The 18,179-nt window shown below is 40.4% G+C and overlaps 1 protein-coding gene across 1 annotated transcript in view; it reads left to right on the top strand.

The window, feature by feature from the left end:
• The first annotated feature begins 3,461 nt into the window (after positions 1–3,461).
• GALNTL5 (polypeptide N-acetylgalactosaminyltransferase like 5) overlaps positions 3,462–18,179 on the top strand; it is a 79,698-nt gene continuing 64,980 nt past the window's right edge. Inside the window, exons 1-3 of the mRNA XM_023548054.2 lie at positions 3,462–3,761; positions 5,604–5,606; positions 5,788–5,828. Of these exons, the coding sequence (XP_023403822.1) occupies positions 3,548–3,761; positions 5,604–5,606; positions 5,788–5,828 (258 nt within the window). The 5' untranslated portion in view covers positions 3,462–3,547. The remainder of the gene's footprint in view (positions 3,762–5,603; positions 5,607–5,787; positions 5,829–18,179) is intronic.

Consider the following 18,179-nt stretch of genomic DNA (forward strand, 5'->3'; position numbering starts at 1 on the left):
CCGATTCTCCAGGAGGGACCTTAAGGAGGGCTGTGTGCTGCCTCAGGCCAAGTGGGCCGAAGTTGAGGGACCTGGGGAAGGAGAGAATCTTAACCAGAGTCTGGTTAACAAGCATTTTGTTCCAACTGATCAGTGGGGCTGAGCAGTTCAGCTAACATTTATGAGGTGAAGACTTGGAATTTGGCCTTGTCACAGGCAAACAAGGGGGCGTCCGTGAGTCTTAGCTTATATTGGGGAGGGTGGGTCTTTGCAGTGAGCCATTTTTGGAATGCGAAGAGTAGGAGGATTTCCTTCACCCCATCTGTTTCCCAGTTTCACAGGGCTCAGGTAAAATTCTACATTGTCAGCTGAGTAGAGAGTTCCAGAATGAGTAGAATTTTACCTTAGAATTTTTAAGGCATAGTCTTCTAACATCCAGTGTTGCTGTTGAGAATTTGATATCATTCTGGTTCTCCTTTTATGTGGCACCTGCTTCCCTGACCCCAAGCTTTTAGGAGCTTTTCTTGTTCATTGTGTCAGGCGTTCTGCGGGCTTTTCAGTTTTGGAAATTTTTTTGTATTCTTTATTTGATAACATACATTTCTCTCTGATCTCTTTTTGGCACTTTCATTATTAGTTGGTTGTTATACCTCCCAGCTTGATATACCAAGTCTCACATTTTTTCCTTATATCTTACCATCTCTATCATTTTTTTGGGGTGTGTGTGCTTTTCAGAATATTACTTTCATATTTCTAATCTCCTAATGATTTTTTAAACTTTAGCAATCTTGTTTTAAATTTCCAACAGCCTCATTTGTTCTTTTTATTTTTTTTCCCAAAGCTGACTTTTCTTGTTTTATGAAGGCAGGCAGTATCCTCTCTGAGCAATCAAAATTACTGTTTTGATTTTTTAAAAGTTCTCATTTGCTTGTTTCCCTTTTCTGGTTCTATCTGTATTTTCTTCTTTTTTGGAAACTTTCCTCAAATGTCTCAATCAATCCTTGGCTTTCCATTGCAGTTTAAAAGTGAGACTAAACAGCTGGTTGTTCCTGGGTGGTGCAAATAGTTAACGGGCTTGGCAGCTAAACTGAAGGTTGGAGGCTTGAGTTCACCCAGAGGTGTTTCAGAGGAAAACCCGGCAATCTCCCCCCAAAAAATCAGCCACTGAAAACGCTATGGAGCATGGTTCTACTCTGGTACACATGGCGTTGCCATGAGTCGAGGTCAATTCCAAGGCTACTGCTGAAACTGTTGGTGGGCTGTCTGGGTGTCAGGGTGGAGCTGTGCAGAGGCGTGTTGTCCTCAGGGTGATTGGATGGGCTCAGCTGCTGTCTGAAGAACTCACATTCCAGGATGTGGAAGCCTTTTCTCTATAAGGCCTGTCTTCTCATTATAGAATAATTCTGCCATCTCCCACCTCGGTTACAGCAACCTGGTTGCCACAGTCCTGTGTGGGAGGCAGGAGAGGGGCTGAGCGAGGCTAACATTCCACGTTCCACTGTTTGAAATGACCTGCTGCGTTCAGCCAAGCTGAACCTCGACATCTCCATTTCTCCAGAGAAGAAATCGCCAGCCAGCCTCCGGCTGGACTCTTCAAAAGCCTCTCCTTGCCTCACCTGGCATGCTGCCACCAAGCCCTGCAATTCTCCAGAGTTGGCTAGCCTCCATTCTACTTCAAATCCCTCTCACGGCACACTCTTGCCAGTGGCTTCCCCTGCCCTTCCTAGCTAGTTACCACACTTCCAATGGCTTTCCGTCTTTTAGGTATTTGTTGAAACCTTGCACCTACTGATGTCCCCTCTCCCCCTCTCTGCCCCTGAGGCTTTCCAGGTTGGTTTTTATTCAGAATGGAATCAAGAGGAGACACATGCTCACATTCAATCTATCATCTCTAAAGGCAGCCTCTCAAGGCTTTCTTTTTCATTCCTTTTTTTAAATTTCTTTTCTAATAAATTATGAAATACTTCGAACATAAGGGGAATATAGAGAAAATATAACGAATACTGTGTACACATCATTGAGCTTATCGAATCTCACCATTTTGCCCTATTTCCTTGAGAGCTTTTGAAAAAATAAACATCGCAGATACAGTAGAGCTCTGTATGCTTCTCCCCAACACCCTTTCTCATGGAAATGATCATCACGCTCACTCTGTGTTGATCACTCACATGTCTGATTTGTTATGCTTTGGCTGCCTATGCAGCTATCCATAAACAATTGCATTATTTTTCATGTTTTGCAAATGTATGTAAGTAGCAGCATACCCTTGTTCCTTTTTGCTCAAAAACACTTTTAAGATTTTCCAATATAGATACACTTAGCTCCAGTTGGTTCATTTCCATTGTTGAATGAATAACCTCACCTTCCCACTTCTCCTGTTGAGGGAAATTTAGGATTTGTCTAGTTTTCCACTATTACAAACTTTCCCTCAGTAAGCAATCTTGTACACGTCCCCTTATACATATGGAATAATCTAATGCGTATGAGAGTCCCTTCAGGGCATATTGCTAGTGATGGAATTGCTTCGGCATACAATATGTATGTATATCTTCATGTTAACTAAATATTGCCAAAATACTTGTACCAGTTTTCAACTCCACTGTCAGTGGGCCAGAGTTCTCATTGTCCACTTTCTCCCCAACACATGATATGCTTTTAAATTTTAACCACCGGCTTGGTGTCATATCAGATTTTTTAATAGAGACCTATGCTGTCATTACAAGAAGAATTGGGCATGAGTCAGGGATGAGCCTTTTTTCACGTTATTCCCTTAGCTGTACACTCAGAGTGTGAGCCAATGACTTTAAATAGTACTATATGATTTATAAGCATGTTATACATTTTGATGTTGAGTAATCTTATGAATATAAGTGTCTTAGTCATCTAGTGCTGCTGTAACAGAAATACCACAAGTGGGTGGCTTCAACAAAGAGAAGTTTATTCTCTCACAGTCCAGTAGGCTAAAAGTCCGAATTCAGGGTGCCGGCTCCAGGGGTAGGTTCTATCTGTCAGCTCTGCAGAAAGGTCCTTGTCATCAGTCTTCCCTTGATCTAGGAGCATCTCAGCAGAGGAACCTCAGGTCCAAAGGACATGTTCTGCTCCCGGCACTGCTTTCTTGGTGGTGTCTCTCTGCTCACTTCTCTCTTTTATATCTCAAGAGATTGGCTTAAGACACTACTGATCTCGTAGACCTCATCAATATAATTGCCACTAATCCATCTTATTACATCATAGTGATAGAATTTACAACATACAGGGAAATCACATCAGAAGATAAAATGGTAGAGAATCATACATTCATACAAGGGAATCATGACGTAACCAAGTTGACAGACAATTCAATCCATGACGATAAGTTCTAAGACATTTTGCTAATTAATAGAAAAAATGATACACTTTATGTGGTCAAAGTATAGAATAAAGACTAATACCAAAATGACTCTGTTTTTAAAACATTGAAAATTGAATTCAAGTAGATGACCTACATTGAAATATCTAATATAGTTTCTCTTATATCCTTCTGATTCAGGAAATTGAAAAACGGACCTTGAAAAATGCTGGGTTTACAATGACAAATGTCATAATTCAATATTTATTCTATGGGACCATTATATTTGGGATCTGGACAGCTCTGTTATTTATTTGTTTTCGCAATAATTATGGGAATGACCAGCAGAAGAAAATTCAGGAGCCTGAATCAATTTGGTCGCTTGAAACAAATGTGCATCAGCAAGATAACAATGGCTCAGAGCAAATACCAAAGCCCCACGTAAGAGCTGAGAGCCCTGAAGAAACTGAATATGAAGAACAGAAACCATCTTTTACATTCCGTAAGTATTTTTGTTTTTTTGTTAGCTATTTTGAGGGGGAAATACAGCACAAATTTAATGTACTGAAGTTGTAAAAATAGTATGGTGAGACATCTGACCTCCTCTAGCTTCACAAGGGGGGAAGGAGAATCAAAATCCACAGCCTAAGCCTGATTCCTATGAGGCAGAGGCCAGACACACCTCCACCCTCCAACTGTTTTACCAATTCTTACACCATCTGTCCCTCCCACAGCACTCTCTACTTCTCTGCTGCGTTCAATAATTCATCGCAGTGGCTGCATAGAACTCACAAATTATACTTAAAACTATGGGGTTTATTAGGGAAGTTAATGGGTTACAATTCAGTATCAGGATATACTCAGGATATAGTCCTTCCATCAGAACAGCCTCTTCTCAACTGTGCCCGTGGGTAAGTCTCTCTGGCCCTCATCCTCTCAGCCCCTCGGCCCCTCTGCCAGGCCTCCACCCTGTTAGAGCAAGTGTCGCTTAGCTCTTCAGCTCCACCAGTAAATGCCTGGAGGCACCCCACTCCACCAGTGTCTCCCACCCGCACGTACTCGGCTCTCTTGCGTCGTGGGTCAGCACACCTGCTGCAGCCTCCTTGCTCTGGGGGCCGAGAAGCCCACGGAGCCATCTCGCACAGTCTCCTGGTTCTGCTGCTGCTGCTTCTCTACCGCTGCTTCTTGCCATCTTGTACTGTCTCTGGTATTACAGTTCTCTCTCTGTCTCCTGGGTCTATTTTCTTCTTGATGAAAGTCAGGTCCTGTCTGCCTCTAGGATGGCTCATTTTAAGCTGGCAGGATGGCAAAACTGACCAATCCCCTAGTTAGGCTTCCATACCTCTTATTTGCATGGTCCCACCCCACAAGAGTGTCATACACCTTATTTACATTGTTAGCAAGCTATCTAATCCCCTTGGTGAGCCACAAGCACCTCATTTACATAGCCCCACCCAGTCATTTGGTGGGAGTTACAAAGACTATGGCTAGAAGGGCCATATTAAGTAATTCACTGCACCACAGAAATGTAAAAGAATATCCTCTCTGACAGGGGTCACAATAAAGGGTCCCAGACACAGTGGGAGAAAGATGTGGAACAAAATTCAAATTCACAAAAGAAAGGCCAGATTTACTGGTCTGACAGAGACTGGAGGAACCCTTGAGACTATGGCCACTGGACACCCTGCTAACTCAGAACCGAAGCCACTCCTGGACTCCACCTTTTGGCCAAAGATTAGATAGGCCTATAAAACAAAACAATAGCATGCAAGGAATGTGCTTCTTATTTCAACCAAGTATATGAGACCAAATGGGCAACACCTGTCCAAAAGCAAAGACAAGAAAGAAGAAAGGAACAGGAAAACCGGACAAATGGACACAGGAAACCTGGGGTGTAAAGAGAAAGGGAGAGAGTGCTGGCACATTTTGGAGATTGCAACCAAAGACATAAAACAATCTGTGTATAAATTTTTGAATGAGAAACTAATTTGTGGAGTAAAATTTCACTTAAAGCACAATAAAATTAAAAAGAAAAGAAAACAAAAGAATACCCTTATTAGAGCAGTTTAATAATTCAATTATGAAATATTTAAAATATACATAATATATATGTGCACAAAACAATAAAAAGGTACACATGTACTCACCAAACAAATCTGACAGTTTTTAACGTAGTTTGCTCTATATTTTTTTTTATTGCTCTATTCATATCAGATAGCTTTTTTTTTTTTTTTAAAGAAATTACTTATAGCAAAAAACTCACCCCTACTCCTTCCCCCTCCTTCTAACCCCAGAGGGAGTCACCACCCAGAATTGGTTGGCCACCTTCTCCCAACCAGAAGATCTAGCTAAGATAATTGATGAAGGTGGCTACACTGAACAACAAATTTTCAGTGTAGATGCAACAGCCTTGCACTGGAAGAAGATACCATCTAGGACTTTCATAGCTACAGAGGAGAAGTCAATGCCTGGCATCAAAGCTTCAAAGGACAGGCTGACTGCCTTGTTAGGGACTAATGTAGCTGGTGACTTTAAGTTGAAGCCAATGCTCATTTACCATTCTGAAAATCCTAGGGCCCTTAAGAATAATGCTATGTCTACTCTGTCTGTGCTCTGTAAATGGAAGAACAAAGCCTGGATAACAGCACATCTGTTTACAACATGGTTTACTGAATATTTTAAGCCCATTGTTGAGGACTGCTGCTCAGAAAAAAAGACTGCTTTCAAAATATTACTGCTCAGTGACAGTGCACCTGGTCACCCAAGAGCTCTGATGGAGATGTACAAGGAGATTATAATGTTTTCATGCCTGCTGACACAACATCCATTCTGCATCCCATGGATCAAGGAGTAACTTTGACTTTCAAGTCTTATTATTTAAGAAATACATTTTGTAAAGTATAGCTACCGTAGATAGTGATTCCTCTGATGGATCTGGGTACAGTAAATTGAAAACCTTCTGGCAAAGATTCTAGATACCGTTCTAGATACCATTAAGAACATTCATGATTCATGGGAGGAGGTCAAAATACCAACATTAACCGGCGTTTGGAAAAAGTTGGTTACTACCCACATGGATGACTTTGAGGGGTTCAAGACTTGAGTGGAGGAGGTAACTACAGATGTGGTGGAAACAGCAAGAGAACTAGAATTAGAAGTGGAGCCTGAAGATGTGACTGAATTGCTGCACTCTCATGATAAATCTCATGATAAAACGCGTGAGGAGTTGCTTCTTATGGATGAGCAAAGAAAGTGGTTTCTTGAAATGGAATCTACTCCTGATGAAGATGTTGTGAACGTTGTTGAAATGACAACAAAGAATTTAGAATATTTCATAAACTTAGTTGATAAAGCAGTGGCAGGGTTTGAGAGAATTGACTCCAGTTTTGAAAGAAGTTCTACTATGGGTAAAATGTTATCAAACAGCATCCCATGCTACAGGGAAATCTTTTCTGAAAGGAAGAGTTAATCAATGAGGCAAACTTCACTGTTGCCTTATATTAAGAAATTGTCACAGCCACCTGTCCTCAGCAGCCACCACCCTGACCAGTCAGTAGCAATCAACATTGAGGCAAGACCCTCCATGAGCAAGAAAAGTGAAGGCTCAAATGATGGTTAGCATTTTTTTAGCAGTAAAGTATTTTTTAATTAAGATATGTTATATGTGTTTTTAGACACGATGTTATTGCACTTTTATATGCACTAGAAAACCAAAAAATTCATGTGACTCACTTTATTGTGATACTCACTTTATTGCTGTGGTCTGGAATCGAACTCACAATGTCTCCAAGCTATACACCTACTCTTCACTATCTCATTATCCAACATTTTGCATTTATGACAATAGTAAAAAATCTACTATCCAACTATTTTGCACGTTAATAACGTATGCCTGGCAGTAACAAATGCTGAGGTGCAAGGCGAGAGTAATGCTGGCTGTGATGGTTAAGGTTATGTGTCATCTTAGCTGGGTCATGATTCTCAGTGGTTTAACGGTTATGTAATGATGTAATTTAGCAGTTCCGTAATGTTGCAATTTGGCAGTTTGGTAATGATCTAATTTGGCAGTTATGTAATGATGTAGTCCTTGTCTTTGGAACCTAACCTTGTAGATAAGTGAGGAGTGGATGTGTGTGTGTGTATGTGTGTGTGTGTGTGTGTGTGTGTGTGTCTTCAACATATATAAGAAAAATTCCTTCCTCTCTGCCTTCCTAGAGCTCATCTGAAAGAGGAAAATGCTCAATATTTTGGTGTATACCAATTTGTCCCTGTGATTCTTACATGAAATTTACTTTTCATTTTAACAATGCATTATGGTAATCTTTTTAGCTATACGCTCGCCAATCTACCTGATTCTTTAGCGGTTGTATAGTATGAATGAATCAGATTTTATTTAACCATTTCCAGTTGTATGAATGAATCAGATTTTATGTAACCATTTCCAGTTGATGGACATTTAAGTTGATTCCAACTTCTTTACACTTACAAACTGATGCTGTGAAGTTCCTGATAGTTCATGCACATTAAAAAAAAATACACACACATATATATATTTAAAAGTACATATAATGCTAATTTTACGTAGACTGCACACTTTTTTTATTGCATTTTAGGTGAAAATTTATAGACCAAATTAGTTTTTCATTAAACAATACACGAATTGTTTTGTGACATTGGTTATCAACCTCATGACATGTCAGCACTCACACCTTCTCAACCTTGGGTTCCCCATTTCCGTTCATCCAGCCTTCTTGTCCCCTCCTACCTTCTCATCCTCGCCCCTGGGCTGGTGTGCCCATTTAGACTCATATACATGGTTGAGCTATGTGTGTTAGTTTCTTTTATAGGCCTGTCTATAATCTTTGGCTGAAGGTTGAACCTTAGGAGTGACTTCAGTATTGAGTTAAAACAGTGTCCAGGGGCCGTGCTCTCAGGATTTCTCCAGTCTCTGTCAGACCAGTAAGCCTGGGGTTTGTGTGTGTGTGTGTGTGAGTTTGAATTTTGTTCTATATTTTTCTCCAGCTCTGTCCAAGACTCTCTATTGTAATCCCTGTCAGAGCAGTTGGTGGTGGCAGCCAGGCACCATCTAGTTGTGCTGGATTCAGTCTGGTGGAGGCTGTGGTAGTTGCGGTCCATTATTCCTATGAACTAATCTTCCCCTTGTGTTTGTGGTTTTCTTCACTTTCCCTTGCTCCAGACAGGGTGGAACCAGTAGATATATCTTAGATGGCCTCTCACAAGCTTTTAAGACCTCTGACACTACTCACCAAAGTAGAATGCAGAACATTTTCTTTATAAACTATGTTATGCCAGTTGAGCTAGATATCCCCCAAGACCACAGTCTCAAGGCCTCGGCCCAGTAACTCGGTCCTGGAGGGAGTTTGAATGTACTATGAATTTTCTGATTTTGCCATGGTCAAGTTGTACTGACTTCCCCAGGACTGTGTACTGTCTTACCCTTCACCAAAATTACACTTATCTATTGTCTAGTTAGTGTTTTTCCCTCCCCAACCCTCCCTTCCTTAAAACCAAAACCAAACTCATTGCCATCGAGCCAATTCTGACTCATAGCGACCCTATAGGACAGAGTATATCTGCCCTATAGAGTTTCCAAAGAGCACCTGGTGAATTTGAACTGCTGACCTTTTGGTTAGTAGACGTAGCTCTTAACCACTACACCACGAGAGTTTCCTTCCTTCTTTTCCCTACTAACCGTCAAAGATTATATCTTCCTGTATGTAAACCTTTTCATGAGTTTTTATAACAGTAGTCTCATATAGTATCTGTCCTTCTGTGATTAAGTTATTTCACTCAGCATAATGCCTTTCAAATTCATCCATGTTGTGGGAAGTTTCACAGATTCATTATTGCCCTTTATCATTGCATAGTATTTCACTGTATGTATATACCATAGTTTATCAATTCTTCTCTTGATGAGCACATAGGTTGTTTCCATCTTTTTGCTATTCTGAATAATGCTGCAATGAACAAAGGTGTGCATATGTCCATTGGTGTGACATCTCTTATTTCCCTAGGATATATTCCTAGGAGTGGGATTGCTGAATCGTATGGTATTTCTATGTCTAGCTTTTTAAGGAAGCACCATTCTCCAGAAAGGGTGTACCATTTTGCATTCCCACCAGCAGTGCATAAGAGTACCAATCTCCCCGCAGCCTCTCCCATATTTGTTAGTTTCTGTTTTTTTGTTTGTTTGTTTTTTAGTGCTACCTAAGTCAAGATGGAATGGTATCTCATCGTAATTTTTATTTGCATTTCTTTAATGGCTAATGATCACAAGCATTCCCTCATGTATCTGTTAGTCACCTGAATGTCTTCTTTGGTGAAGTGTCTGTTCCTATCCTTTGCCCATTTTTTAGTTGGATTATTTGCCTTTTTGTTGTAGAGGTGTTGGACTTCCCTACAGCTTTTAGAGATTAGACCTTTGCCAAATATGTCAAAGTTAAAAATTTTTTCCCATTGTGTAGGTTCTCTTTTGATGAGCATAAATGTTCAGATTTTAGAAGATCCCAGTGGTCTAGCTTATCTTCTGGTGTTTGCGCATTGTTCGTTATGGTTTATATCCTGTTCATGCCCTGTATTAGGGCCTCTACCAATGACCTTATTTTTTATTCCATGATCTTTAGAGTTTTTGGTTTTATATTTAGGTCTTTGATCCATTTTGAGTTAGTTTTTGTGTATGGTGTGAAGTATGGGTCCTGTTTCATTTTTTTACAGGTGGATGTCCAGTTTTGCCAGCAACATTTGTTGAAAAGACTCTCTTTTCCCCGTTTGATGGACTTTGGACCTTTATCAAAAATCAGGTGCCTGTAGCTGGATGAATTTACATCTGGGCTCTTGATTCTGTCCCACTGGTCAGTGTGTCTGTTGCTGTACCAGTACCAGGCTGTTTTGACTACCGTAGCTGTATAGTAGGTTCTGAAGTCAGGCAGCGAGAGGCTACCTACTTTGCTCTTCTTCTTCAGTAATGCTTTACTTACCTGGGGCCTCTTTCCTTTCCATATAAAGTTAATGATTAGTTTTTTCCATCTCTTTAAAGAATGCTGTTGGTATTTGGATCGGGATTGCATTGTATTTGTAGATTGCTTTGGGTAGAATTGACATTTTCACAATGTTGGGTCTATCTATTCACAAGCATGGTATGTTTTTTCTATTTATGTAGTTCTCTCTTGGTTTCTTGTAGTAGTGTTTTGTAGTTTTCTTTGTATAGGTCTTTTATATCCCTGATTTGATTTATTCCTAAGTATTTTATTTTTTTAGGTGCTATTATTATTATAAATAGTATTGCTTTCCTGATTTTCTTTTTGTAGTTCTCTTTATTGTCGTTAGGTGCTGTCAAATTGGTTACAACTCATAACAGCCTATGTACAATAGAACAAAACACTGCATGGTCCTGTGCCATCCTCACGATCGTTCTTGTGCTTGAGCCCATTGTTACTGCCACTGTGTCAATCCATCTCATTAAGAGTCTTCCTTTTTTTGCTGACCTACTTTACCAAGCATGATGTCATTCTCAGGAACTGGTCCTTCCTGATAATATGTTCAAAATATGTGAGACAAAGTCTCACCATCCTTCCTTCTAATGAGCATTCTAGCAGTACTTCTTCCAAGACAGATTTGTTTGTTCTTCTGGCAGTGCATGGTATAGTCTATATTCTTCACCAACACCATAATTCAAAGGCATCAATTCTTCTTCGGTCTTCCTTATTCATTGTCCAACTTTCGCATGCTTATGTGGAGATTGAAAACACCATGGCTTGGGTCAGGCCCCCCTTAGTCCTTGAAGTGGTATCTTTTCTTTTTAACACTTTAATGAGGTCTTTTACAGCAGATTTGCCTGATACAACGCATCGTTTGATTTCCTGACTGCTGCTTCAATGGGCATTGATTGTGGATCCAAGTAAAATGCAATCCTTTACAACTTCAATATTTTCTCCTTTTATCATGATGTTGCTTATTGGTCCTGTTGTGAAGATTTTAGTTTTCTTTATGTTGAGGCGTAATCCATACTGAATGCTGTAGTCTTTGATCTTCATCAGTAAGTGCTTCAAGTTCTCTTCACTTTCAGCAAGCAAGGTTGTGTCATCTGCATATGGCAGTTGATGAATCTTCCACCAATCCTGATGCCACATTCCTCTTCATATAGTCCAGCTCCTTGAATTACTTTTTCAGCATACAGATTGAGTAAGTATGGTAAAAGGGCACAACTGTGATGCACATCTTTCTTAACTTTAAGTGATGCATTATCCCCTTGTTCTGTTCGAATGAGTGTCTGTTGGTCTAAGTACAGGTTCCTCATGAGCATAATTAAGTGGTCTGGAATTTCCATTCTTTGCAACATTATCCGTAATTTGTTATGATCCACACAGTCAAATGCCTTTGCATAGTCAGTAAAGCACAGGTAAACATCTTTCTGGTATTCTGTTCTTTCAGCCATGATCCATCTGGCATCCACAATGGTATCCCTTGTTCCATGTCCTCTTCTGAATCCAGCTTCAATTTCTGGCAGTTCACTGTTATTTTTGAATGATCCTCAGGAACATTTTACTTGCATGTGATATTAATGATATCATTCAATAATTTCTGCATTCTGTTGAATCACCTTTCTTTGGAAAGGGTACAAATATGGATCTCTTCCATTCGATTGGTGAGGTACTGTCTTCCAAATTTCTTGGCATAGACAAGTGAGAGCATCCAGCACTGCATCTGTTGAAACGTCTCGGTTGGTATTCCGTCAGTTCCCAGAGCCTAGTTTTTTGCCAATGCCTTCAGAGCAGCTTGGACTTCTTCCTTCAGTAGCGTCAATTCTTGATCATATGCTACCTTCTGAAATGGCTGAACGTCAACCAATCTTTTTGGTATAGGGACTCTGCATGTTTATTGGTGTATAGGAATCCAAATGATTTTTGTATGTTTGTCTTGTATCCTGCTACTCTGTTGAATCTTTCTATTAGTTCCAGTAGTTTTCTTGTGGAGTCTTTTGGGTTCTCTATAGTATCATATCATCAGCTAATAGGGATAGTTTTACTTTTTCCTTACCAATTTAATAATAAAAAATTTAGGTGACTTTTACTTCTTTTTCTCCCCTTATTGCTCTAGCTAGGACTTCCAGCACAGTGTTAAATAGGAGTAGTGATAAAGGGCATCTTGTTCCTGTCTTCGGGGGAATGCACACATTTTTTTAATAGAATATACTAAATTGCTCTCCCTGTGTCACCAATAATGAGGAAGTATGCTGGTGTCCTTGACCCTTGCCAAGTCTGGGTGTTGTCAGTCTTTAAAATCTTTTCCACCATAATGGGTGATAAAAACAATGGTGTCTCCTATTTTAATTTGCAATCTGGGCATATTTACAAAGGAGGACAGGGACCTTGGTTCTGGTTCCTGATGCATCCCACAGCCAGGGCAGTGCCTGGCACCTAGCAGGTTGTGACTAAAGGAGCTGCTACTCACCGAGGGACTGGACTGGAGCTTGTGTCCTTTCTCCCACATAGTGCAGCTATGACTCTTTCTGCTCAGATTGATATCTCTGACATGAACTGTTTTACTTTTTTGTCACCACCTATAACTTTATCAGTTGTACACAAACCACTTGAACTTGTTGTAGTCATTGTTAAAAAAGTCATTGTTAGCTGCCATCAAATGGGCCCCCAACTCATGTAGACCCCATGCACAACAGACCATTGTGATCCATAGGGTTTTCATTGGCTGACTTTCAGAGTTAGGTCACCAGCCATTTCTTTCCAGTCCATCTTTGACTGGGAGCTCCGCTGAAGCTTGCTCAGCATCATAGCAACACAAGCCTCCACAGACAGATGGGCCATGGCTTCACTTGAGGTGCATCGGCTGAGAATCAAACCTGGTCTTCTCAATGGAAGGCAAGAATTCTACCACTGAACTCCAATGGGTTGAACTAGGTTATTATTGTTTTTAAGTTTCTCCTAACGTTGTACATTTTAGAGTTCTTGTCCTCTGTTTCATATGTCTAAGTCTTCATACTCCACCTAATTTATAATTCTTTAAAAGGTAGAGCTCATATATTATTTATTTTTTAATTCCTCATCACTTATTTTATAACTCACCCAACCCTGGGTTAAGCACTTGACTACTAACTGAAAAGGTTGGTGGTTAGGATCCACCCAAAAGCAACTTGGAAGAAAGGCCTGACAATCTACTCCTGACGGGTCACAGCCATTGAAAACGCTGAAACACACAGGGTTGCCATGAGGCACAATGTGTATTTTGTTTTTGTATTTTCATCACTAAGCATAGTTATCAAAGACAATAATTGAATTAAAATCATTAAATAGTCAATAAGCTATATTTATTAAGGTAGAAAGGGTATATTTTAGAAAGATTTTTCAATAATAAAACTGAAAACTAATAGAGTTCTCTAATCCTCAAGCAGAAAGTTTAACTAACAAGAATTCTCTCAGTCTTTTGAGTAATCCATCCAAGTTTTACTATATTTTGCTTTGAGTAGAGATTCAGGAATTGGATGAGCAGTTGCACGAAATGCCATTTAAAACCACTTCTGGTCCTAAAATTCTAAGGTTAAGAGGAGGCCAGCTCCTTTCCTCCTTGCCTCTGGGGATCCACCTGGCAAGGGAGGTCCTCCTCTTTTTCTAGCACTTTAGAGGATAAACTCTGCTTTGCTTCCCTTTTCATACTTGACAGCTTGGTTATGTAAGTAAATAGTTGAACATTGATTTCTTTTTCTTTTCTTCCCTGATTTACCAAATTTGATTCCCTTCCAGGCAATACATGGTTCCAACTAAACATGAGTAAAATAATTTTCAAGAGAATGTAAAATAGAATGAACAAAGATTAATGTCTCATGATGTCATTTTGCTATGTCATTTTAAAAAGCAAATGGAAAACCGATCTTTTGAATAAAAGAGTTTGGAATTTGGAGGCCAGAATATATCTTCCAAAAAAATTATCAGCAAGTTGTCAGAACCAAAGAAACTGTTTTCAGGCCAAAAGTGTGCATTAAAAATAGATGTAAACAAAAACAGAAAGTCTTGGTTTCTGAGTCTTTGTCTCAGGAAATAACTGAGATTATAAATCCATATAAGTGCCTCCTCTCAGGTCTGAGGGCCCTTACATTCTCCTTTCCATCCTCCTTAGTGAGTTCAGTGTCTTCCTGTGCTGGCTTCTTGCCCTTCTCTCTTTGGCCTCTACGCCCAGCTCCACCTCAGGCATCACACCTCCTTCACCTCTGAGGTAGCCTTCTGGGCTTACTGCTCTATCTTCAGGCTTGTTCCCATCAAATTCCTGCTCTGTGCTGACCCATAGAGAATGGACCTGTACTGCAAATTTGACCATGTCTCTTTCTGGTACACAGTCCTCCTGGGAGTCCCTTTGGCCTACAGGAGTCTAATGTAGGCTTTCTGGGATCCATTCCAGAATGGCTCTCTCGCTCGGCCCCAAGGGATCTGGCTTCAGCTTTACCTCCCTCCGCTCCTTCACTGCATCAGCTTATGGCTGGGAGCGCGCGGCATGTTTTTCCTTGTCCTTTCTGCACCTTTGCTCTTGCTGTTTGTTTCTTCTGTCCAGCAGCATTCCCTTATTTGTCTAGATGACTGTCACTCAGCTGAAACCTCCACTCCTCCAACCACCCCATGAGACAGGTCTAGGGGCCCTCACATGTGCCCCTGCAGCACACTGCGCACACCTATATCAACATGGGTTCCACGCCGCATTGATGTTATCTACAGATGTGTCCCTTTCTCCTACTTTATCAAAAGTTACAGAGGGCAGAATATATCTTAGTCATCTTTGCACCCCAGAGCCAAGGACAGTGCTTATTTATAACAGCCACTCAACAAATAATTGCAGATCTGAGTAGTTTGGGGAACAGATATCTATTTCTCCTATTCCTGAGGCTTTGATCTTACCTTTTTGGGTTGGCTTGGAGCCCTTGTGGCACAGTAGTTAAGAGCTCAGCTGCTAACCATGAGGTCGGCAGTTCTAATCCCCCAGCTGCTCTTTGGAAACTCTATGGGACAGTTCTACTCTGTCCTGTAGGGTCACTATGAGTTGAAATCTACTTGACAGCAACAGGTTTGGTTTATTATTATTATTTTGGTTTATGATTGCCAGCATTCTTATTACTCCAACTATCACAGCTCACTTTGGCTCTTACAAGGCACCTCTAGGTGGACTTGAACCTCCAACCTTTTGGTTAGCAGTCAAGCCTATCAACTGTTTGCACCACCCAGGGATTCCCTTAGCCTCCCTACTTTTAAAATATAGTTGTCTTTGTTGTTGTTTTGAGTATTTCTCTATAACATTGAACACTACATCAGATGATGTTATAATTTTTGCTTCAACCATCAAATACGATTTAAGAAAGTCACGAGAAGGGTGCTGTTATCATCAGGTTGGCTCCTACTCATGGCGACCTTATATATAACAGAACAGAGCACTGCTTGGTCCAGCTCCATGCTCATGATCACTGGTATGTTTGAGTCCATTGCTGCAGCTGTTGTGTACTGCCTTCCAACCTAAGGGGCTCATCTTCCAGCACTATTTCAGACAATGTTCCATGTACAAAGGATACCTCCATTGCCACCGAGTCAATTCCAACTCATAGCGATCCTATAGGACAGAGTAGAGCTGCCCATAGGACTTCCGAGGCGATAAATCTTAATGGAAGCAAATTGCTACATCTTTCTCAAGTGGAGTGGCTGGTGGGTTCAAACAGCCGACTTTTTGATTAGCATCCAAGTGCTTCACCGCTACGCCACCAGGGCTCCAATAACAAAAATAGTCTATTGTATTTATCCTTATTCTTTTTTTCTGGATTTCCAAGCCTTCTTCTCTTATCAATTTCTTTTTTTCAGACAACTTTCTTTTGCTGTTCTTTAAGGGTAGATTTTCTAGTCACAAGTACTCTTAGTTTTCCTTCATCTGAAAGTCTTTATTTTTCTCCTCATTCCTGAAAGATTTTTTTGCTGGATGTAGAATTTGTGATTGACAGTTCTTGAAATGTTCTTGAAACATTGAAAATGTTGAGCTGCCTCCTTCTCACCTCCATGATTTCAGATGAGAAATCCATTGTCATTCAAATGGAAGTTCCCCCATATCGAAGGTGTCATTTCTTTCTGGTTACCTTCAAGAGTTTGTTTTTTTTTTTTTGTCTTTTGTTTTCAGAAGTTTAATTACAATGTGTCTTTATGTGAATTTCTTTAGTTTATCTGATTTGAGGGTTTGCACAGCCTCTTCAATCTGTAGATTTCCATCTTTCACCAAATTTAGGAAGTTTTCAACCATTTTTTTAGTACTTTTTCATTTCCACTCTCTCTCCTCTCCTTCTGGGACTTTGACAATACAAATTGTTATTCCACAAGTCCCTGAGACTCTGTTTATTATTTTTTCAGTCCATTTCCTCTCCGTCATTTCAATTGGGTAAATTCTGTTGATCTGTCCTCAAGTTCATTAATCTTATCCTCTCACTTCCACTCTACTATTGAGCTCATCCAGCAAGTTTTTAAATTATTAATTTTTTTTTCTGTTGTTGTTGTCGTGGTTCTATAAGTTCCATTTTATGTGCCTATATAATTGTCATGGACTGAAATATGTCCCCCCAAAATATCTGTCAAATTGGCTATGCCATGATTCCCAGTATCACGTGCTTGTTCACCATTTTGTCATCTGATGTGATTTTCCTATCCTACCTCTTAATAGGAAACCCTGGTGGCATACTGGTTAAGAGCTACGGCTGCTAACCAAAACGTCGAGTTGACATCCACCAGGTGCTCCTTGGAAACTTATGGGACAGTTCTACTACTGTCCTCTAGGGTGGCTATGAGTTGGAATCAACTCAACAGCAATGGGTTTTGGTTTTTGGTTTTATGATGTTAATGAGACAGAATTAGAGGCAGTTATGTTAATAAGGCAGGGCTCAATCTCAAGATTAGGTTGTGTCTTAAATCAATCTCTTTTGAGATATAAAAGACAGAAGTGAGCAGAGAGACATAGGGATCTCATACCACCAAGGAAGTAGTGCCAGGAGCAGAGCAAGTCCTTTGGATTCAGGGTTCCTGTGGGGAGAAGCTCCTAGATCAGGGGAAGATTGATGACAAGGGCCTTCCTTTAGAGCCAACGGAAAGCCTTCCCCTGGAGCCAGCACCCCGATTCCAGACTTCTAGCCTCCTAGACTGCGAGAGACTAAATTTCTCTTTGTTAAAGCCATCTACTTGTGGTATTTCTATTACAGCAGCACTAGATAACTCAGATAATTTCAACATCTGATTCGTTTTAGTGGTAGTGTCTGTCATGGATTGAATTATGTCTCCCAAAAACATTTCTCAACTTGGCTAGGCCATGATTACCAGTATTGTGTGATTGCCCACCGTTTTGTCACCTGATGTGATTTTCCTATGTGTTATAAATCCTACCTCTATGATGTTAAAGAGGCAGGATTAGATGCAGCTATGTTAATGAGGCAGGACTCAATCTACAAGATTAGGTTGTGTTTTAAATTAATCTCTTTTGAGATATAAGAGCAAAGCTAGCAGAGAGACATGGGGACCTCATACCACCAAGAAAGCACTGCCGAGAGCAGAGCTCGTCCCTTGGACTAGAGGTTTCTGGGCTGAGAAGCTCCTAGGCAAGGGGAAGATTGAGACAAGGACCTTCCTTCAGAACCAAAGGCGAGAGAAAGCTTTCCCCTGGAGCTGGTGCCCTGAATTCAGACTGTGAGAGAATAAACTTCTGTTAAAGCCATCCACTTGCAGTATTTCTGTTAAAGCAGCACTAGATGGCTAAGGCAGTGTCTGTGGATTGTCTTTTTTCATTCAGTTTGAGATTTTCCTGGTTTTTGGTGTAAGTGGCTTTTTATTGTATC

Source organism: Loxodonta africana, chromosome 22 (genome assembly GCF_030014295.1).
Source record: "Loxodonta africana isolate mLoxAfr1 chromosome 22, mLoxAfr1.hap2, whole genome shotgun sequence".
Lineage (NCBI taxonomy): Eukaryota > Metazoa > Chordata > Mammalia > Proboscidea > Elephantidae > Loxodonta > Loxodonta africana.